The sequence below is a fragment of the Morus notabilis genome, unplaced genomic scaffold, assembly GCF_000414095.1.
Source record: "Morus notabilis unplaced genomic scaffold, ASM41409v2 Scaffold579, whole genome shotgun sequence".
NCBI lineage: Eukaryota > Viridiplantae > Streptophyta > Magnoliopsida > Rosales > Moraceae > Morus > Morus notabilis.
The window spans coordinates 193,677-215,576 of NW_010360734.1; the positions used below are offsets into that span (position 1 = coordinate 193,677).

Consider the following 21,900-nt stretch of genomic DNA (forward strand, 5'->3'; position numbering starts at 1 on the left):
TACCAAACATAGCATAATAGAGCTGGATAGTGTTGCGGTTTTTGACAATCGGCCGCCGAGAGAAATACTGCGTAGAGCTGAGTTTTGACATTATACAAGGTATCTTTACTATGTAAGGTTCAGTCATTTTGAGAGTTAGAACATAATCTTCACTAATTCTTGATGAGCTACTTTTACAAGGATGGTACATTAACGAAGAATTTTAAACCTAAGAGGTCAAAATTTGGTCTCCAGTTCTAACAATAGCAGATAAAAGAAATTGTACAAAGGTAAAAATGGACAATTACAGGGGATGTTGAGTGTCGGAAAGTGATACCCTCTTAGATTCAATTTCTTTAACACTTTGAACTATGTCATCAATGTTTCTCGAAAGATGATTAGAATGTTCTTCCATCTCTCTCAATACCAGGTCAAGCTGTTCTTGCAAAGCAGCAGATCGCTTTCGTTCTCGCTGTAATTCTGCCGTTAACTCTCGAATTTTGACATCTTTCTCATCCTGTACGGAAAAACCCGGCAAGAAAATGGAAAAAGAAGAGTTATACACAGAACTAGTTGACAGACAGAAAAGATGATGGTGGAAGATTGGAATAATGCAAGGAAGCCTCATCTCTCAAACTCAAATGTTATGCATGATATGCATTTTAGATGGGCTTATGAAATAATGAAACAGAACAATTCATGTCTCAAGAAATAATGTCAAATATAGTGGATTCTGCAACAATTGGTAGATTACTATTAAGAAATTCAAAAATAACAGGACACAGTTTCAGTTCGTCTTCAGCAAAGAAAGAAAGGAAAGGCGGTCTCGTGTCTTTTACTGCAACTAAAATCTTAGACTATGCCAAATGCATCAAGTAAAATTAAAGAAGCCAAGGTCAGCGTGAATCTTTCCCACTTCAATAGAAGGCAATTCATTAAAAGTTTGTCCTTTCCTTACTTTTTAAACGCTTGCTTAAACTACCTTATTACTCTTGTACAATACTGACTTGCAAGTATGTGAACTAAGAAAGAAAGGAAAAAAAAAGAAAGAAAGAAAGAAAGAAAGAAAGAGCATGCATTAAGCACGCACAAAGAACCAGTTGCATGAAAAATAGGGAAAATATACATGGACAATATTTTAGCCACTTTCTGAACAAACCGATTATAAGGTCTTTTAGCAAAACCTAGTTGCCACAAGTGAAAGATTCAATCATCTAAAGCTCACTTTTTAATCACTTCTAAGAACACCACAACTTATGAGAAACTAAAAGTTACTTGTGGAGATTAATATGAGAGCGAAAAATAAAAATAGTTTACGAGTCTAATCACATATTCAAGTCCAGATTCCAGATGTGATATCCAATCAAGATATAGTTGAGGAGAGATAGACAATGACAAGTACTACTTGTAAAAGAAGTAGATTGAGAACTCACCGGTGTTTGAGATAGAAGCACACTACGACGGCCATTGGCAGGTGTAACTACAAGTGGATGATTATGTTCCCTTACAAATCTCGTTACAACCCATTTCCCTGTTTTCTCCTTTTTTACCACTATCATCGCCTTACACCCTTCCCTTGTGATAGCTCGGGGCTTCCTATTCTCACTTCTTTTGGGCCTCAACTTTCGAAAACCCTCTTTATTACACACTAGTCGACGCCAAACAACCTTTCCATCACGCATTGATCTCCTAAACGCATCAACACGCATAATAAACCCTAGATGTGTGGCATACGCATCATAGAACACTTTGGCAGCCTCTTCAGACTCAAACTCCATACCCACGTATGGTTCCATATCGGAACATTCCTCATTTGTGGCTACCTCCTTTCCGTTAGAATTTTCCAAGGCATCCCCATCTTCGCTGAAAGAAGGGTGTTCATCCACTGCAGGAAATTGTTTCATATTACTCATCAACAACGGGAGAAAGTAAAGACATCAAAAGTTACATCTGGTGTTAAGAATAAGAGACCCTAATTCTTTACTGACAAGAGCGATGAAATAAAGAAAGACAATAAAGCACACTAGAACTACGCCCATTTTCTGCCGCTACAGAATTTAACTACTGATGAAGAGAGAAAAATATTACAAGAGAATAAGGGCAATAATTAGGCTCATCATGCTAGACATTTTGTGAGATTCAACATAAACTTTAAAAAGATTGCACATTGAAAGTATAATCTTTATATTAAAGCTATTCAAAGATAACAGATACAACAGATGCACATGACGCCATTTGACAATTGAGAGCCTATTGCTCGTCAAAACAATAACAAGCTCCTTAAAATCAGGAAACCAAAGAATAACACCACAGTTTGCACCAACGCTAAAACTGAACTACAGACAAATCAACTCAAAATTGTTGCTCATATAACACAGTGAAGCATGGTTTAGTCCTTCTGAGTAAAAATACAGATCAAATGAACCCATTAGCACTAACAAAGTTGGAAACATCAGTACAAGCTAAAATTGGGTTTGATAGTCTAGATTCTCCAACTTTTAACTTTCTTCCTGTTTTTTCTTGGAAAACAAACAGACGGAGAATTCTCAAATTACTGAAATCCCAAGTACATAACCAGAAAAACAGAAACAGAATATTCGGGAAATTTTTTTATAAAAAAATGTAAATTTCAATTCAACTTCGTCCTCGTCAAATAAAGCTAACATCTTTAGAAAAATGGTAAATAAACAATTTAAGAATGATTGACTCACTTGGTTGGTAGATCCAAAGGTTGTTTGTTCAGGTCCGAGAAAGATCAGATTTTTTTTTTTTTTTTGGTCCTCGCTCTTTTTGTCGTTATTTAGAGGTCGAAATGGAAGTGGAATCAGCAGAGAATGAGCGAACAAATAATGGTTAGTGACTTTCTTTATCCGGCGAACATAGGGCCCCACCACCCTTCTAATTATGGACTTTCTTCTTCCTCTTCTTCCTCTTCTTCTTCCCCGAGTTTCCCCAATTCAACTATTCAAGTCCCTGCCACCTCGGTAGTTCTCAGGAAATAAATTTTTAATTGAAAAATGCATTTTGTTACTCTCTCTTTCTTTCTTTCTTTTTTTTTTTTTCAATTTTTTAAAGGTGTATAACCCTCATACCGCATTTTTTTTTTATTTATGTCAAAATTATTACATTTAACACTCCTCATCACTTTCAAACCTAACAATATATATATTTTATGTAGAGTTTGAATTACCCAAAAATGCTCTTAAAATAAAAAAAATTTCTGGTATGAAATATCTAAAATTTTTTATTTTCAATCATCACATATGTATTACAAACTATCTGTTATATATATATATTAATTTAATATTATGTAAATCAAATTTAATAATCATAAACTGATCATAGAGACCTTATTAGAAAAAAATCCCCTTAAAGTAAAGAATAACAATATTTCCAAGTGCTTTAGTCAAAAAAGAAAAAGGATTGATGGGAATTGGGAGCACCCGGTATAATTTCTTATCTTTTGTTTTTATTTTCTTTACTAAAATGTACGATGATTTGTATTTTTTTTTTTTTTTGTGATTAAGCGTAAATGTATGATGATTTGCTCAAACTTCAGTTAAACGGCAAAAAGACAATGAAGTAATATGGATATGTAATATTTAAAACCATATAGTATTATTTGTTTATTAAAAAAACTTGTATTTGTAACATCAAAATGGTTAAATTCAAATGTTAAGTTTAAAAAAGTAAAAATTATTAGATTTCTTTGGTTGGTCCCCCTAGCTTTTTTCTTTTCTTTTTTTAACATAGTAATTCTAATTTTAATATAATAAATATGTGTATAAATTATATTTAACTCCTCTTAAATTAATAGTTCTCTAATCTCTATATTTTATTAGGCCAACCATTTAGATTTAAAAAAAATATTCAATTTTATTAAATCTATAAAAATTAGTATAATCTTAATTAAAAAAATTTAAACTCCTACCAATAAATTTTAGCTCAGTCACTGACTAGATATGTAATTGATTAAAATAATAGTAGTATTTTGATGTTTTCATTTTTTTTCTTCCTATCAGAAAACCTAAGGTTCATGACGTATTCATTTATCTTCTCTCTCTTTCTTTTAGATCATAATGTAAATTTTTTAGTTTAAGCTGACAATATGGTAAAAATTCAACCATAACTTGTAAAATTAAGCATCACAGTAAATATTGTTGCGTTGGTATTATAATTGACTTAGATAATATTCACAGTGTTTTTTTTTAAAGCATAAGTTTAGAATCCATGACTTAACTTTTTTTAGTAAATATTCTTTTGACAAAGAATAAGCTTATAATGTCTTTTTATTCCTAAATTGCCATGTAACTAGATTAAAACAAGCTTCAAAATAATTATTGGCACGTGTTAATATCACTATAGCTAATTTATTTTCCATATTGTTTTTTTCTAATTATTTCATTTTGTGCTAACTAGAAGCACTTTTTTTTAAATTTTTTTTTAAGAATAGAAAAAGAAACAGAAAAAAAGAAAAAAGAAAAAGAAAAACCACAATTTACTTTCATTTCACAATGACCGTTCCTCTTCGCTACAAGCTACGCAGTGCTATCGCTCAGCTCCAAATATCGCTTCAAACAAAAGACACTCTTTTTTGCTTCTTTCGTTTCCGATTTCCATTCAGTAAGTTTCTTCACTATTTCTCCTTTACACTTCTCTTTTATCAATTTATTCAAATTATTTCGCCCGTTAGATTAAGGAAATTTCTGTAATCTGATGCTCTCGAGCCCTCGAAACGCCCCAAACCGGTTAACCAAACTTGAAAAGTTGTCGAATTTTCCGGGAAAATAGCTCCCCAAGCATTCTCGTTTATGGGAAAAATTCATAAACCAACTTTCTCAGATCTCCTAACCACTGCCCAGCAAATTTGCCACTGAAATCTATAGTGGGATTTTTTTTTTTTTTTTTTATATTTCGTTCTTGAGATGTTTAAGCGTTTTACGTGTTTCAAGTTCAAATCTATTCGTTACATGTGATATGAACGATTTTTATCTTCATCACATAATGTACATTTTTTCCCCTTGTGACTTGTGTTTTGAGATGCAAATTATGTCTTTATTCGTCATCTATAAAAGCTGAAGGAGTTTATTTTATTTATTGATTTGTTGATTTTTGTGATTTTTGCTACCATACTTATTAGGGGTGCTAAGCAAGAAATTAATTTATGATATGTAGATCAGGAAATGCTATTAAGCTTGTGGGGACACTTGTTTTATCTGAGAACAATTAAAAGGAAAGAAAATTCAGCTAAAGTTTGAGCTAATCGTATGAAGAAGAGAAACTAACAACTTGGAGAAATTACAGAGTTTTAGTTATTTTTCTCTATGCTTGTTTGGATTTTTTGTTAGTGGAAATGAAGATTTTGTGATTCAGAAAGCTGAATAATACAGTTTCAGAAGTGTTTACTGTTTCTATATTTATGACAGTGGATTTGGAGAAGGAAAGTGGAGCAATGGAAAGTTCTGTCGAAGTCGATGTAGGTTCTTCTGGAGGTCAAATTTCAGAACCATACGTTGGTATGGAATTTGAATCTGAAGATGCTGCCAGGAGTTTTTATGCAGAGTATGCCAGTCGAGTAGGATTTGTTGTGCGTGTTATGCAACGTCGTCGTTCGGGTATTGATGGGAGAACTCTTGCTCGCCGTCTTGGATGTAATAAACAAGGTTTCTCTCCTAATCAGAAGGGCGCATTAGGACCAGAGAAAAAACCTAGACCTAGTGCAAGAGAAGGTTGTAATGCGACCATTCTGGTGAAGATGGAAAAATCTGGAAAATGGGTTGTAACAAGATTTGTAAAGGAGCACAACCATCCGCTGGTTGTTACTGCCAATGGCTTCAGCACAGAGGTGAGTCTTTAACAGTTTTAAGTATCATTACATTTTCAAGAAAGTAAGAAAGTAAGAAAGCAAGAAATTCCCCTCTCAGGCTTTGATGCGAAACTATGTTAAATGTATTTACAAGCATTGACTCCTATAGGCTTACAAAGATCAATATGAAGTTGTTCCTTGCTCAAGTTTCATAGTTCAATTCCAGGACCATGAATTTAGCTTGATTTTCCCTTTTAGTATTGGTTTTGTTTTGTGCACTGAGCACTCCATCTGTTGGGAAATTTGACATTTTCTCAGAGACTTTCGCAAACACTTGTTAGAATGACAAATTGATCACTCGAAACTCTCAAGGACGCTCAATGTAGTTAAATATATCGTAAGAAATCACACAAAACACGAGAGATTTAACGAGATTTGATCCAATATAGATCTACATTCCTGACTCCTAGTCAACGGCAGAGTTTTGCATTAGAAATCACAGAACAGATTACACCCTTGGAGCTTCTGTCTCCTACAAGTGTTTTATCTCACTAGAATTCTCATAATCATCTCACCAAAACATCAATGAGTCTTTCACAGAGTTTTTTTGGCCCAAGAGAGTATTCAAGATTTAAATAAAACAGTTATGTTGCCACCTGACAATCCCCTGCTTTCTCATCAACCACAGTCCACCTTCCATGCCAATTCCCATTGTCACCTTAGCAACTCTGCTAAAACTTATCTAAGCCATTTTCGACTGTAACATCCTTTCTTGGTCTTTACTGAATCAATACCTTGCTGGAATTCTTCCCTTGCTTGCTTCACTTCCTCCAGTCCATGTTTCCACAGTATGGCAGATTCTTCTCAAGTAACAACCCCTAGTAACCAGGATTCTACAAACAGAAGGTGGCGGGAGGCAAATTTTGCTGTCACATTCAAAAGATTTAGATCGTGCCGTGATACTGATAGAGGAATTTAGAGAGCTGTATTTTCTCAAAAGGGTGAGACAGCGCCAGACCCTTATGGCTGCTACTCATCGTTCTTTCCATCACCTATTTGTTCTGGAGGACTTTTTGCAGTTATATACTTCACTTTCTTACTGTAGTTCCGAAGCTTCTAATCGTTCAAAAAAGAGTTAGAAAGGATCAATATTAACTGCAATATGTAATTCCATTCATTCTGCTTTTTGACCATAGAAGAGTTGTGCATGAGATCTGATCCGGAATCCTTTTGTGTTACTTTACTCTTCACGTTATTAGAGTTAGTACTTAAGTTAGTTATGGTGATCCTTTTTGTTTTTGTTTCTTTTTTCTTTCATTTTAAGTGGTTCATTTCTGTATGTTAGTTCCTTATTCATCGTTGTTTGCAGGGCGATAAGGATAAGAAAATTGAAGAACTTACAATGGAGTTGGAGCGTCAGGAGCAACTATGCGCAACTTACCGAGAAAAACTACTGAGTTTTATGAAGAATATTGAGGATGAAACTGAAGAACTCTCTGCGAAGATACAAGTTATTGTTGAAAATGTCAGAAGAGTAGAATCCCAAGTGCAAAAACATTCCCGTCATAGATAGCCTTGTAATTTAACATCACTAGTTACGTGCCATGTATTTAGCTAGATAGATTAGTGTATTCTTCAAATTCAGCTTAACGAAACATTTTAATCATGTACAGCACAGAATATTTGTTGAACTCAAGTTCTTTTCTTTGAATCTTCATACCAAGACAAACAAAGGGAGGAAAAACCCCTTTTTTATGCTAACGGAAGCATCTTGGCTATCGTTTGGTTTTGCCCTTTTGTACAGTGGTATATCAAAATATCAATTCCAAACTGCTGAATCCTTGAACTAGGTTTTTTTTTTTTTTTTTAGTACCTCAGAACAAGTTATTTTCTTAGAAAGCAATCACTTCAAATTTTGTGTGTGTTCTTGTTATAACTTAAATTATAATTTAAATTTTTTTTTACAGTTTTTTTCATAAAAATTCAATTTTAATTTTTTTGTTGCAGTGTTTTCTTACACATGAATTTACATTTCAACTTGAGCAAAAAAGTAGGGGTCCTTCGTCTCTCCTTCAAGTGTCATGGCAACATATGATGATAGACGTGTTATTTATAACAAAGTAAGGAATCTAGACTACCATTGACAAGCACAAATATATATCAAACAAATCATAAAATTCTATTGAGAGATAATTTGATAACACAATCGATAAGCTGAACAAGTATAGCACATGTAGAAAAAACATACCATCATAATGAAAAGTTGTTTTTCTACTCAAATATAAGAAGGCATGAATAGCTATTTAATGTTTTTAATTAAAATGATAATGATTTAGCTTTTTTCTACTCTAATTATTAGTTAAATAGTCTATTTTAGAGAATGTCTTTCAGTTTTCACACTAAATATAGTCAGGGCTCGTTCACTTCGCTGATTTGAGTTTGTAATTTGAGTTGAGATGTGATTTTATGTTAACTTTTTACTGTAGTAAAAAAGTTAAATGTGACTATTTCTAAAATTTTTTTACTGTAGTAAAACTCAAATTTTAAACTCGAATCGGTAAAGTGAACGGGGCCCAGTATAAAGTGGCTAATTATTTCATTTTTTTATATTATTTTATTCTTTTCTATAATAAATGTAAAGACTCTTTTTTAAAATTAATAAAATATTTATATTTTAAATTCAATAAATACTAAAAAAATTTATATTTAGTTAAAATATAAAGTATAATTAGATTGTCACAAAAAATTAATAGTTTAAATAATTTTTTAGTCATTTTAACTAAAATTTAAAGAGTTTGAAAGAGAAGGCAGGTAGTGGTGCCTGGCAAATGTTTAAATGGATCTTAAAGAAAAAAGAAAAAAGAAAAAAGAAAGAGAAAAAGTAGATGACTAGACGTTAATGAGAGCAGTCTAAGGCTGGGAATTGAAACGGTGGAAGCTAAACGACGCCGTATGAGCCGTACCATAGACAAACGATAAACGACAGCATTCAAAAGACTCTAAATGCGAAAGGACACGTGTCGAAGTATCAGCTCTTTTGGTGGGGCCCTTTGTACACAGAGACCGGCTGATCTGGACCGTACATAGCGTTCCCGCACTGATATCTCTCTTGTCCGTCTCAGCTCATCCACGTACCGAACCGGACCGCTGCAATCCTACGCCAAGTTCTTCTTCTTCTTCAAGCTTGGATTTTCCATTGTTTTCCAGTTTCTGCAACTCTCTCTCTCTGAAAAACCTCGCAGCTAAAATTACTCAACTTTATCTTTCTATGTCTCGACCGTTGATTTGAATCGGTTGGGATGAACATCAATTGGATTTGGGGGCGTCTAATCAGAGCTAATGCCGTGACAAATTCACTAGGTTTGATAGGGACGAGATTCGAATTTTAATGTTGTTTTCATGCAATTCCTGGGCTTACAATGATTTGGATGAGAAATCTCACCTGTGATTAGTGAGAGAATTCGCTTAAGGTATAACCTAATTCTTCATTTCTTTCAACAACAAAAAAATCCTCTCGAGTATTATAAAGTAGTTTTACTGCTCGAAAGCTTTCTTTAGGTTTGAATCCTATTTCAAAATTATATTCTCGTTTCCCCACGAACTTATGGAAAATTTAGAGGTGAAGAACGTGAACATTGGTATAATACTTTTGTTTTTCTTTTTTTGTTTGGGTTGGAAAAATAAGACTGACAGCACACATTAAATCACGACTTCTTTGTTCTGAGCCAAAAGAGAAAAAAAAATCATGATTTCTATGTTAATCATGTCAACTTTGGGTGATAGTGTAATTTTATTTTATTTTTTGGGCGAAAGATTTACACTTAATAATTACACTTTCTTTCCTTGTGTTATTTATTATTTTTTTTTTTCGGCCAGCTGAAACTTGAAAGTCATGAAGCCGCATTAGGGGAAAGATTTACACTTAATAATTACACTTTCTTTCCTTGTGTTATTTATTTTTTTTTTTTTTTCGGCCAGCTGAAACTTGAAAGTCATGAAGCCGCATTAGGAGCTGTTTGATGATTTGAGCCTGGAGATTGGCACCAAAATCCCCTAATTAGCCTCTCTATGGTTTTCCTTTAGCCATCTATTCATTTACCACCCACTGTTTTTTTGCTACCAAATTTGGTCATAACATGAAGCAAAATTGTCCCGCATCAATGTTCCATTGGAAAGATCATTTTTTTCCCCAGCAACATAGCCACTAAGACTTAATTGTTGGACTTGGCTTGTTTCTTGGTATTAGCATTTTTTTTCTTGGAGGAAGACAGTATCAGATATCCATTCCTGTATATGCTGAGCTTTTAGCTAATGGGAAATTGCAGGTAAAGACTGATCACTACTGGCTTCTCATTTCCATCGTACCTCCATAGTGTTGCTTTGTTTTGGTTTTTAGGTGAAATATTGGTCCATATTTGTTAAGGTTGTTTTATTAACAAACCGTGGAAAATGAAGAAATCTGAACCTTTCCTTCCAGATTGCAGACCTGTGATGGATATACAGCTAGTTTGAATCTGTTCTGGAAGGTCAATGGAAAGCACATCGAATCAATCATTTGATTCGGATGAAAGCGAAAGGTGCTTGCAAATCGAAAGTTATGATGAACATGTACTGGTTGACGATGAAATCTCAAAAGATATTGATTTATGTACAGATGGAATTCATACAACTGTTGAACAGTCTAATGAAAGCTTGTCCGTAACGGGCAATGCTGTAGAGCCATATATGGGCATGGAGTTCAAATCAAGGGAAGATGCTCGAGAATTTTATATTGTTTATGGAAGGCACACTGGATTTACAGTACGCATTCACCATAACAGGCGTTCGCGAATAAATAACATGGTTATAGGTCAAGATTTTGTTTGTTCAAAAGAAGGTTTCCGCGAGAAGAAATATGTGTGTAGGAAAGATAGAGTTCTGCCTCCACCACCTATAACTAGAGAAGGCTGTCCTGCTATGCTGAGGGTAGCTCTAAGAGATGGAGAAAAGTGGGTCGTCACCAAATTCATAAAAGAGCATAATCACACCTTAATGTCCCCAAGTAAAGTACCGTTGCGAAGATCTGGGAAAAGTTTGATCAGTGAGGTTTGTTTTCTTTTTCTGACTCTGATTGCATTTAGCTTGTTGTTTGTGTACTTAACATCCTTGTTGCAGGATGAGAAGGATCGGAGAATCCGTGAGTTGACGATAGAACTGAGTAATGAAAGACAGCGATGTAAACGTCGATGTGCAGCTTACGAGGAACAATTACGTTTGATCTTGAAAGATATAGAGCAGCATACTGATCACTTGTCTAAAAGAGTTCAAGATATTGTTAAAAACATAAAAGAACTTGAGAATGAAGATTCAGACCCTTGATTTTCTTTATCCATTTCTTTACTTTATATACTTGATGCATCCACAATCGCCGCAAAATCTGATAGCTTGTTTAGTCGATTCAGTTATTCTTTTTAAAATAGTATTTGTAGTCCTGTTTTGCTCTCTACTCATTCCTAAATATGACAAACACTTTTTACATATCAACTTTAGGATCTACCCCAAATGGATATGCTTTTTTCTGATGATGTCTCAACCTCAAAAAAGCTATATGTATTCATTATTCAACCGGTAAAGTATTATTGTTGTCTGCGGAAACACCCAGGCACATTATTAATGTTCCAAAATGTAGAAAAGGGCAAGTAATACTCATGAATATAACATGAGCAAGCACTAAAGAAAAAAATTTCCCTCGTATAACGAAAATAGTACCTCCAAAGAAAGTGTATTAAATCAGTTATGGTAATAAATACATTACAAAACTATCTTCTCCTGTTCTTCAAAAGAGCAGCAGCACGGAGAAACAGCCTATCAACCTCATCTAAATTCTGCAAATCCGCGTCTTCGCTAGACGAGTTGGCCTTCTTTGAGTCAACAGATATTTGACGTAGGTGATCCTCAAAATCTTCAAGTTCTCCCTCGCTTTTTGCTGAAAACTTTTCAAACTCTTCCAGATAAAGAGGCCTTTCTGCATTCTCCTCCGTGCCTGACTCAGAGTCGGTCTCAAAAAGATCTGATAGGCCTTCAGAATCTGAAGCCAACCCGGCTTTCGTCTCAAGATCATCATCAGAGTCAGATCCTCGGTTGCTTCTATCTTCTATTTCTTTCAGCTTATCTGGATTCTCCCACTGGACGTTTGAACAACTTTCAAAATCTACACTCTCTATATCTGTTTCTCGGATTTCTTCAACAGTTTCAGTGATACTTGCAGGCTTGGTCTTGGCCTTTGCTTGCAGCAACTCAAGGTCTTGTTCGAGTTTCGGAATATATTTTCTCACAGCACGGAGGCCATCTCTATACTTGGATTTATCCAGAGCCTACGCACGGGAAATGATATAACAGGCAGATAAGTAACAACTAAAGAAAAAAATTTAGAAGACACACAAGCCGTTAGAGATGATGACATTTGAACTTCGCATTGCTTTTGCAGTTATACAAATGTCTATAGCACTCTAAAATGAGAGCAATATATGGATGATTGATTGATTCCCATATGCGATCAAAGAGTAAGGTTTTCTATGAATTTTATTGGTATTTAAGATTTCCTAAGTTTGTTTAAATAAGTGAACATCTAGATTCCAATTCTCATACTTAAAGACATAAGAAAGGGGCAAAAATATAATAGTAAGAGAGAACCTTCTTCCTAGAGAGAGTTTCTCTGGGTGACATTATTTCCGTCGGCGGCTGAGAATAGTTCTTCCCTCTGTACATAATAATTGTGTTCTCCTCATGAATATCAAGCACAATTCCTCCAGTTAATCTTGCCAGTTCTGAGGCAATCTCTTTCACCTCCTCAGGTGTGAATGTCTTCACCACCACCTTCAGAGTCTGATGCTTCTTCCAGTGCAAGTGCATGTTCAGGATAACACCTTGGTAGATTCCGCGCCTACCGACCGGAACATAGTTCTTGCACTTCAGACCCATCTTCAGAAAGAAAAAGTGCTCTTCCGGAGTCAATATCTCCGGATCATGGGTTGTCTCCGATGTCTCAGCAGGCTCAAGCTTCTTAAGAGCTTTAACAAGCCTTTCCTCTTTATTTCTTGCCTGAGGGATAAAAAATTGTCCAAAGTTTTCAATCAAACGTACACTAATGTGAAATGATACTTTGGCACTAGCCAATTATGTGGGTACTCAAATTCAATTAAAAATCTTTACCTTTCTGAATTTGTAGAGAATTTTCTCTTCAGCAGTCATTCTCTCATACTCTTTCTTTTTCTTCCACCTAAAGAACTTGAGCCATCTCACAACAGCTCTTTTTCCCTTGAGCTTCGTCCTCTTCACCTTAGCATTATTACCAGCACCATCGACAGCTCCCACATTTGGGGGCTCCACAACCTTGTCAGCCATTCTTAAACACCCAACCGAGTGAATCCATCGTTGCCCATCTGAGACAAAACCCTCATTTCCAAAGCGGTGTCCCAAAGCAGACTCCTGAACCATAACAAAATCACCCAAACTTCTGCCCTGTGAGGAAACCATAAATCCCTAAATTTACTTGCACTGAAGAAACTATAAATAAGTATAAGCGGTTCAAGCTCAATACTCTATGGCCTTCAATTGCAACAAAAAATAAGCAGTACTACACAAAAAGTTCAGACTTTCATTTTAAATCCCTAAATTTACTACAAAGTAGAGAATTCAAATACAAAAAGATCCTTTAATTGCAATCATGCGTGATATATATGCAAAAAATTTAGACTTTCACACTTGCAAATGACTGAAAACAAATTCTTTATTTGATTAATCGGTATGTAATTTGGTCAATAAACAGAGAGAATAGGCAAATTGTGGAGTTATAGTCACTGAATCAAGCAAAGAAGGAAGAGAATACCTGGTTCTTCTGCAGAGAAGAGGTTGGGAGAAGAGAATTTTCAAGTGATTATGAGATCTACGGAGAGACGGTGATGCCAAGACACGAATCGCCATAGCCATGATTTCCTGTACAGAGCCAAGTCCAAAGCTTTCAAATTGTGAAAGAAAAATGCAAACTTTTTGTTGGATGTAAACTGCACTGAAGGAGAGGAGCGTGTTCAGTTTACTGTTCTGCTAGCAGGGAAGGTTTAGTTTTACTATATGGGCCTCTGGGCCTTTCTAAGTTCGAAATTTGGAACTTTGGGCTCGTCCATGTTTTACTGTGAAGGCCCAGAGTGTACGACTCTACTCTTGATCTTTATCAATACTCTTGTTTTACTAACTAACATAGTTATTTGATTACAAGTATATTAATGAAAAATAAAGGGTAAAAATTTAAATCTATACTTTTTGTCTAAAAGGATATTTGTCTTCTTTCTACATAACTTTGTTCCTTTCTGAGAAAATTATAAGAATAATCATTATTTCCAATCATTATATTTTTTTATGTCATTAAAAAATATTCTGCTAGAATATAAAAAGTATCTTATATAAAAAATATATTATATAATATTATGATAGAATATGAAATGAGAAACTTAAAATTAATAGCTTAAAAATTTCCCTAACTATATATATTTTCAATCTTTCCCACATTTTGAAGGCTAATTGCGCCTAAAGCCATGGTTTGTTTTCTTTCTGCTGCTGCTGCATTAGCGCGAAAGCTCATCTCACATTGTTCTTTAATTAAAAAAATAAAATAAAATTCATATCTAAGATTCTATTCATTATTCTTTAATTCTATTGTATTACGGAATATTTATTCCATTTTACTACAAAAATTAGGAAAAGAACGAAGATACATAAATCACATATTTTAAATATTCATCGTATTCTACAGTATTACACATAAACACAATAGTTTTTTTTTTTTTTTTTGAATTGATAAACACAGAAGAAAAATGCCACAAAACAAAATTAACTATCGCCTCGTCAATCTTGATACCTTATGTATCTTATAATAAATTATTTAACAGAGGAAGAATAAACATGATCTTAACTAGAAATATAACGTTTTCTATGCCACTTATAATCTCCGTAGATTCTCAAATAACCGTCGGTTTAGAGACATAATGATATCATTGATACTCTATTTGATTAGCGAAAAAAGCTAGAAAGCTAGCGTATGAACAAGTGACTACTATTGGTAAGAAAAATCAAGCTGATAATGAAAAGGTATTTAGACGAGAGAAATACAAAGATGATATGCGTTGCACCATCCTCTTGATCAAAAATCATACTAGAACTAGGAAGGTCATCTTACACATGATCACGAGGCTCCTCTCGTTTAATTAATTTCTTTCCTCTCCATATTGATCACCTATTCTGAGAATACAAGACGTATTTTGTATAAAAACCATATTAAACATTTGTGCTAAACTTGATCAGGTGCTAAGGGCAGCAAATCCACCACCTTTCATCATCTGCTTAAACTCCTTGAAGTTGACCATGCCATCCCCATCAACGTCAACCTTCTTTATCATCTTCTTGCAATCCTCTATCGTCCTTCCTTGCTTGAGCCCCAAGGAAGACAACACCGACCGCAACTCCTCAACGGTTATAAACCCGTCTCCGTTTTGGTCGAACACATTGAACGCTTCCCTCATGTCCTCTTCCTCATCTCTCTCGTCCATTATCGTCCGATACAATACACCAAATTCATCGATGTCGACATATCCATCGCCATTCACATCGATCTTATCAATCATTTGGGCCAAGTCCTTGTCGGGGATATAGATTCCAAGGTTCTCTAATGAGTCGCTTAGCTCTTTCTTGGTGATCCGGCCATCTCCGTTTCTGTCGAACATATGAAACACTCGTTGAAGTTCTGCAGGGTCCATAATCGGAGGAAGAAATTAATTAATTGTGGTGTGGAGAAGAGGAAGAGAGAAGAAATTATGTTTTTATGTGAGAAAGAGAGAAACACAGAAGGGGTGTGGAATTAATAAAGAAGGTTGGGGAATGGAAAATTTTGGGAGGTAATTATGGTTGGAGGAAAGGTAGTTATAAAGAGCTAGAGAATGTGTGGTGGAAATTGGATTTTTTTTTTTTTTTTAGGAGTTGTTGATCAGGAAATGTGGACAAAAGGATCTAATGGTAGGAATGGAAACTACCTAACTCCTAAGCCCTCTTTAAGCCAAAGGCCCCCTCGTTATTAGAAAACTCTTAACTAATTACCCGTAAAAACCTCAAATTAATCAGAAACTAATTAAGAATTTAAAAAACGAATCCTATATATCAGGACTCATCTTAATTCTAGAATATTTGCAGGACTATTTTTATTTTTAAAATAAAACTAAAAACTGAAATCAAGACAGTAATCTCTAATGTTTTTTATTCTTCCGAACCAATATATATATATATATATATATATATTAACAAGTTTGACAATCTCAAGCCGATAAGTGTCATTGTTCTCGGTCAATAGTCAGTAGTCCATAGTCCATTGTCCAAAACGAACGGCATTATTTTGCTGAGTCGCAAAGAGAGACCGAAGTGAACCTTTTTTTTTTTTTTTTCCATTGACGACTAAATGCGCACTTTGCGTTGCTCCATTCGCTCGTCACCTATTACCCTTTTCATATCACCAAGCTAATAGGTAGATATTATTATGTGTTTTAATTTCTAAACATTCTTACAAGCCAATTGAAGCTTTTTTCCGATGACCAAGTAGTTGCACACTTGGCTTTGCTCCACTAGTTAAATAAAATGACCTAATAATGCGCGTTTAAAACACTCTTACAAATGCCCTATTGCCCTTATTTTCAAACATGCTTACCCAAAATCCATTCAACTTGCATTTTATCTCAGGATCTCTATTAAAAATTGTCGTGCATATTTTTTTTAAATTGTCTATTCGTATATTTTTTTCGGAGCCCTGCTCTCTCTCTCTCTCTGTTTTTTTTTTTAATGTTTTGTCACGGGTCGTCTCAAAAGAGATTGACCCACATGTTTTGGTCAAAGTCAAGGAAACTTTCTTGATCATTCGTACTTATTCAATCCATCAAGAAGAAGTCCTGAGAACCAAGGAAATCGAAATACTTATTGGGCATTTATAGTCCAGCCATGTGCCCAATAAGATCATGGAAATGAAGGATCATTTGGGCGAGTAAGCTGGACATATTCTAAATCTTAGAACTTCATTACTATTGCAAACGAAGAAATTGCCTCAAAACATTGGGTTTGTTTTGGGACAGAGTGCGTTTGCTTTGAAACCAAATATTCTACCTTTATTTACATTCTCACATATAATACACCACAGATTATAAAACATATAAAAATATCTTTTAAAAGAGAAGCCTTCAGAGTCGAAGTAAAGAGATTAGAAAATTAAAACCGAAAAAACAAAAATATTAGAATTGAAAAAGAAAAAGAGAGAAAACGGGGGAGACAGAAGAGGGGTAGAAATGTGCCAGTAGTAAAAGGGCCTGAAATATGATGAAGAGGTCAAATTCCGGCGAGTGGTACTGACGAATTTGCATTTCGCAAGGTTTTGAAGGATTAATTGCCTGGATCGTTGTGAAAATCAAGATCCAGTCAAGAAGCTGTCCTTGCCTTTTTCCCTCCTTTTACGTATTCCATAAGGAAAGAGATTAAAACAACAGAAAGAAAAAATAAGTGCATCGAAAGAAAATTGTAAGAATTGAGCAAGAGATTTTGAGAAAAGAGTTAACTTTCTACTAGAAATTTAGAGATCGAAGAGCAAGACGCCATGGCTGATATTAGATTGTCACGTTGGATTATATATATAGTGCCGACTATTGAAACTAGGGTTTTGATGGGGTGGGGATTTGAAGAGGAGCATCCGGGTCGTATTTCGTCAGTTTAACGCATTATTAATGGGCTGGACTGACTTCTATTGTCTGAGCTTCTAGGAGAGGGCCCAATCGGTAAACGACGAGGTTTTCTGTCGTTTTAAAAAAGACATGTTGTACTGACTACAAACTTAGCTGTCGTTAAGTGAAGTAAACGGCATTTCGAATTACACAAAACGATGATACTTTTCGTTAAAAAAGGGAATGACATTGTGCGTGTTTCAACGGTTTTTGAAAACGGTTTGAAAATGAAAATAAAAACAAAACGACATTTGTTTATTAAATAATTTAAAAATAAAAATAGTGAGAATAATTTTTGTAAAAGAATTAAAAAATAGTTGAAATTTTTTTTTATTTTTTTATTTTTTTATTTTATTTTTTAATATTTATCAATAATATTATAATATATTAATTAATAAGCATGATTTTACTTTTTTATTATAGTCAAAATAATTTCTTAAAAAATCAACCAAACGTAATTTTAAAATTGGTTTCAAAATGATTTTTAAAATAATCTCATTTTTATTTTTCATTGAAAACAAAAGTATTTTTAAACCAAGGTCTCGTTCATTTCACTTATTCGAGTTTTTAATTTTAGGTTTCTACAGTAAAAAATTATTAGAAAATGTCACATCTAACTTTTTCTACTACAGTGAAAAACTCTCAGAAAATGTCACATCTCAGCTCAAATTGAAAACTTAAATCCGTGAAGTGAACGAGACCTAATTCTAAACGCACCCATTGTGTTTTGGTCGGGAAATGAATTTTTTTGTTGATAGCATGCTCGGGAAGTGTCTTTCATCATGCAATGCTGTTTGTTTATATAATTTTTTTTTTTCAAAAATTTAAACGTCGTTTGCTTAGAAAACAATAAAAATAAAAAATAAAAGTACTTAGAAACTGGCATTAATTTGAGAAACATCGTATCTCTTAAGAACATGTATTTGTCCCAACGAGTAATTGGTATTTGGAGTTTATTATCTTCTGTCATTCAAATTGAAAAATAGAAATGGCATTTGTCGTTTACACACAAACCGACGTGCCGTCTCTATTTGTTATACTGTAGATAACGTATCGTCATTTTTTTTTTTTTTTGAGGATACTATCATCGGATTAATAGTGTGGCTTATAGTCTAAAATTTTGAGCATTCAAGTCAATAAAAATTAAGTTTGCTGTCGTTTATTCTTAATGGCTCGTCATTTGTTTCGAAGAGAACGTGTTTCTTTCCTCAAGAATATTATCCTTAATTTATAACACGTAGTTTTTCTCCTAAATTTAGCTGTGTGAGAATTTCGTTTTTCTCCTAAAGTTGGCTGTGAGAGAATTGCTGTCGTTTATTTTAGAAACTACATGTGGTTTGAGTGACGGTTGATTTTGCTGTTCTTACACCGGAAAACGACATGTTATTCAAAGTTTTTAGAATAGCAAGCTTGTCCTTCCCATTAAAACAACATATTTTTCTTCTATATTGTTTCCTGTCGTCTAAGCAATATTATCCATTAGACAAACAGAAGCGCGAGGCACTACCTTGCATACTATCAGCACAAACAATTATCAACTGAAATATTGAAAAAGAAATTGATACAGAACCCCTATGGACGAATTTACTCATAGGGTAAGGAGGCAAAGAATCTAATAAAAACTGATTCCAACATATGTTAATTTTTCACACAGAAAGGAAAGCAAAAAAAATAGTAATTAGTACTTCAAGGAGCCTCTTCAAACAACTCACCATGATTCCAACATCTGTTGCAAAAATTTTAAAGTTGCATTACCAAGTCAAAGCTCCATAGGAAAGAAATGAAACAAGCAGGCAAACACGCATCTATGTTATTACTCACATTTCAAGCTTCCTATCTCCATTATGTTGGGTTTTAATTGACCATGTGGGCTTATATGTTTATTATTGTGTGTTAGAGGCTATCATATTAGGTTGGGCCCATTTAAAGTGATATGATAAGGTTTTAACTATTTTGGGCTTTAATGCACCTAATTAAGTGTGGGCCTTTTATGTGTAGAGACTAAAACATTATTTCTATTTTTATGATGGGTCAAATTAGAAATAATGAAAGTTAATAGGCAGTTAACTTATATACGGTTATGGTTCTCAAATCACACGTACGTTTTCATTCAATTCCTAACATCCCTTCATCAGAGAGAATAGAGAGAATTCAAAGGAAACTCTAAAGGACTACGTGTAGATTTGGAAGACTAACCGCAAGGCTTGTGATTTGCTTCCATCATGACTGATTCAGGTATGCTTCCGCTTAGATCATAAATTCTTGGTGATACAACATGAACGATCCGGTATTTAGTGAAAGTTTTCACCCTAAAGCAATTTCTCTAACACATTAGTCACTTATGGAGCAGCCAGTTGAAGAGAACTTTGCTAGCTAGATTATCTAGTACATCTATACGTAAAATTAGGTTCGTGAGGATCAACGACCGTCAGCAAATTTCTTACACCATCATTCCCCCTTTTTTTTCCACACACTAACATTCAATTTAGCCAGTCCTAATAATAACAGCCACTTTATCAGCCACAATACAGCTAGCCACAAGACAAATTCCTATACTAATCAATCTGAAATTGATCAGAAGTTCTCAATTCCTGTTAAAAGTGTACGAGTATCAACCTTATTAAAGCTATTGCATTAGCTAATGTCAGGCTTTGGAACTCCAAGAACTCCATGAAATGAAATCCCTTGTACAACTACAAACGAAAAACTATACTTGTAAGACGTGTCATCTATTAGCGGGAAGAATGTGAGACTAATTCTTGAACTTTCACTCTAAACACTTCAACAGAGAAACCCTGTATCAAAAGCGGATCTTAAGTCGCATATTTCCAACGAGCAAACTATTAGGTCACCTTTTCATTCTCATGTCACTCATAGTAAGAAATCTCTATACCACATAACACAATTCCAAGTCAAAATGAAAGTTTTGTTCATTCTTTCGGATTGGACATCCAACATCACAATAGAACTTTCCCATGGAATTTTCCTCGATTAATTCCCAAGAAAATGAATCCACAGAACACTAAAGATAAAACATTATTTCATTACATACGACATTTCAATTCGAATAATCAGGAAACTACAGGTCAACTCTTTCAGAATAACCACTCATGTCAGGTTAATTGACAATTAGAGTGATGTGATGAATAAAGATTTCACTTATTAGCCATTTAGAATCAAGCTGAAATTTTGATTTCTTTCTAATTCTAATAACTCCCCAGTAATCAAAAGCTTAATCAAAAAGTGCAAATCAATCATAAAGGAAAATTATAGAGAATTCACGCAGGTAAGAACAAAACAAACATCCAATGAAACGAAGTAATCAAATTGAAAAGACGATCTTATACAGAAGCCAGTCACATTATATCAAGATGTAATGGTTTTTTCACGGTTCAACAAAAGAGCAACCACATTATTACTTTTATATCCAAACACCGAACAAAAAAAGGAAGAATTGGAATTTGGAAACCCTGGCTTCTTCGTTTCTCAAACAAGAACCAAAAGAAGGAGAAGAACTTAGGGGATGTCCCAGGGCTTAGGCTCGGGGACGGCGACGACCATACCTTGGAGGTCGGGCGTGAGGACGACCTGGCAGCCGAGCCTGGAGTGCTTGTTGAGAACCCTAACCCTGGAGTTCCTCTTGAGGACGTACTCCTCGTCGTAGGAGCGGGGCGGGAGCCTCTCGAGCCACTCCTGGGCGATGTTGACCTCGCACTCGGCGGAGCAGGCGTCGATCTCCTCAAGGCGGTGGGAGGCCGGGTCGATGAGGCCGGCGTTGGCCAGGGTCTTGAGGAGCGTGTGGCCGGTAAGGCCGACGACCTCGCGCTTCACGCCGTCCGGATCGATGGCGAAGAGCTTCACGATGCGATCGGCGACCTTCTTCGATGAAGACGACGGGGTCGAGGCCGCGGCTGAGGCTGAGGCTGAGGCTGAGGATCGAGAAATTAGAGACTTTGAGTGGAAGGACAGAGAGGGAAGGTGGTGGATTTGGGCGGCGAGTCTCTGGAGGTTGTTCGCGACGGCCATTGTTTTGGGGAGCTTTTGGTTACCTTCACCTTGTGCTCGATTGGGGCCTTTTCGGTACAAGGCACTTTACTAGTGCTCCGCCGCAGGCCTCGGTGTATGTGGATTGTGGACTTGGAGTAAAAATAAATAAATAAATAAATAAATAACACACACTCACACGCGCGCGCGCACACACACACCCACCAGAGAGAGGGGGAAAAAAGAAAACAAAAAAATTTGTAATTCACCTTAAAATAAGAGAGATTATGTGGTAGGATAAAAAAAGTAAATTTCGGACGCGTTTGAAACTCGTTTCAAAATAATTTT

The 21,900-nt window shown here is 35.0% G+C and overlaps 6 protein-coding genes across 10 annotated transcripts; 2 read left to right on the top strand and 4 right to left on the bottom strand.

Annotated features, from left to right (window-relative positions):
- Window positions 1-129: 129 nt before the first annotated feature.
- Window positions 130-2,958, bottom strand: LOC112091428 (protein FAR1-RELATED SEQUENCE 5). Its single transcript, XM_024165093.1, has 3 exons — window positions 2,691-2,958; window positions 1,413-1,864; window positions 130-496 (listed from the first exon to the last, which is right to left on the bottom strand). Coding segments are annotated over exons 1-3 (666 nt in total). The 5' UTR covers window positions 2,692-2,958; the 3' UTR covers window positions 130-283.
- A 1,572-nt stretch (window positions 2,959-4,530) lies between these two features.
- Window positions 4,531-7,496, top strand: LOC21390840 (protein FAR1-RELATED SEQUENCE 5). Its single transcript, XM_010097300.2, has 3 exons — window positions 4,531-4,602; window positions 5,406-5,824; window positions 7,155-7,496. Coding segments are annotated over exons 1-3 (624 nt in total). The 5' UTR covers window positions 4,531-4,601; the 3' UTR covers window positions 7,359-7,496.
- Window positions 7,497-8,910: 1,414 nt separating this feature from the next.
- On the top strand, window positions 8,911-11,191 carry LOC112091427 (protein FAR1-RELATED SEQUENCE 5-like). 3 transcript variants are annotated; one of them, XM_024165090.1, is made up of 4 exons: window positions 8,911-9,255; window positions 9,764-10,110; window positions 10,263-10,870; window positions 10,940-11,191. In XM_024165090.1, the coding sequence occupies exons 3-4, from the start codon at window positions 10,316-10,318 to the stop codon at window positions 11,141-11,143; spliced, it is 759 nt and encodes a 252-aa protein (XP_024020858.1). In that variant the 5' UTR covers window positions 8,911-9,255; window positions 9,764-10,110; window positions 10,263-10,315; the 3' UTR covers window positions 11,144-11,191. The 3 variants fall into 3 exon arrangements, with proteins under 3 accessions (XP_024020858.1, XP_024020860.1, XP_024020859.1); XM_024165092.1 differs by lacking the exon at window positions 8,911-9,255 and having other exon boundaries at window positions 10,096-10,110; window positions 10,241-10,362; window positions 10,440-10,870; XM_024165091.1 differs by lacking the exon at window positions 8,911-9,255 and having other exon boundaries at window positions 10,096-10,110; window positions 10,241-10,870.
- Window positions 11,192-11,395: 204 nt separating this feature from the next.
- LOC21390841 (uncharacterized CRM domain-containing protein At3g25440, chloroplastic) lies at window positions 11,396-13,786 on the bottom strand. 3 transcript variants are annotated; one of them, XM_010097301.2, is made up of 4 exons: window positions 13,653-13,786; window positions 12,977-13,280; window positions 12,458-12,865; window positions 11,396-12,138 (listed from the first exon to the last, which is right to left on the bottom strand). In XM_010097301.2, exons 1-4 carry the CDS (start codon window positions 13,751-13,753, stop codon window positions 11,584-11,586), a joined length of 1,368 nt encoding a protein of 455 aa, XP_010095603.1. In that variant the 5' UTR covers window positions 13,754-13,786; the 3' UTR covers window positions 11,396-11,583. The 3 variants fall into 3 exon arrangements, with proteins under 3 accessions (XP_010095603.1, XP_024020856.1, XP_024020857.1); XM_024165088.1 differs by having other exon boundaries at window positions 12,977-13,285; window positions 13,653-13,722; XM_024165089.1 differs by having other exon boundaries at window positions 12,977-13,252; window positions 13,653-13,707.
- Window positions 13,787-14,761: 975 nt separating this feature from the next.
- On the bottom strand, window positions 14,762-15,989 carry LOC21390842 (calmodulin-like protein 3). Its single transcript, XM_010097302.2, has one exon. It carries the CDS (start codon window positions 15,571-15,573, stop codon window positions 15,118-15,120), a length of 456 nt encoding a protein of 151 aa, XP_010095604.1. The 5' UTR covers window positions 15,574-15,989; the 3' UTR covers window positions 14,762-15,117.
- A 4,866-nt stretch (window positions 15,990-20,855) lies between these two features.
- On the bottom strand, window positions 20,856-21,717 carry LOC21390843 (putidaredoxin). Its single transcript, XM_010097303.2, has one exon. The coding sequence runs from the start codon at window positions 21,592-21,594 to the stop codon at window positions 21,085-21,087; it is 510 nt and encodes a 169-aa protein (XP_010095605.1). The 5' UTR covers window positions 21,595-21,717; the 3' UTR covers window positions 20,856-21,084.
- Window positions 21,718-21,900: the final 183 nt, after the last annotated feature.

What these genes read in the sequence shown, in the direction of transcription:
- LOC112091428 (XM_024165093.1), bottom strand. An exon ending in TGCTTCTATCTCAAACACCG is followed by an intron (nt 497 to 1,412) that starts GTGAGTTCTCAA and finishes TTTTCCGTACAG; the next exon opens with GATGAGAAAGATGTCAAAAT.
- LOC21390840 (XM_010097300.2), top strand. An exon ending in CCAATGGCTTCAGCACAGAG is followed by an intron (nt 5,825 to 7,154) that starts GTGAGTCTTTAA and finishes CGTTGTTTGCAG; the next exon opens with GGCGATAAGGATAAGAAAAT.
- LOC112091427 (XM_024165090.1), top strand. Translation starts at nt 10,316, where the DNA reads ATGGAAAGCACATCGAATCAATCATTTGATTCGGATGAAAGCGAAAGG. An exon ending in GGAAAAGTTTGATCAGTGAG is followed by an intron (nt 10,871 to 10,939) that starts GTTTGTTTTCTT and finishes TCCTTGTTGCAG; the next exon opens with GATGAGAAGGATCGGAGAAT.
- LOC21390841 (XM_010097301.2), bottom strand. Translation starts at nt 13,753, where the DNA reads ATGGCTATGGCGATTCGTGTCTTGGCATCACCGTCTCTCCGTAGATCT. An exon ending in CTTCTCTGCAGAAGAACCAG is followed by an intron (nt 13,281 to 13,652) that starts GTATTCTCTTCC and finishes CTCACAGGGCAG; the next exon opens with AAGTTTGGGTGATTTTGTTA. An exon ending in AAACTCTCTCTAGGAAGAAG is followed by an intron (nt 12,139 to 12,457) that starts GTTCTCTCTTAC and finishes TCCCGTGCGTAG; the next exon opens with GCTCTGGATAAATCCAAGTA.
- LOC21390842 (XM_010097302.2), bottom strand. Translation starts at nt 15,573, where the DNA reads ATGGACCCTGCAGAACTTCAACGAGTGTTTCATATGTTCGACAGAAAC.
- LOC21390843 (XM_010097303.2), bottom strand. Translation starts at nt 21,594, where the DNA reads ATGGCCGTCGCGAACAACCTCCAGAGACTCGCCGCCCAAATCCACCAC.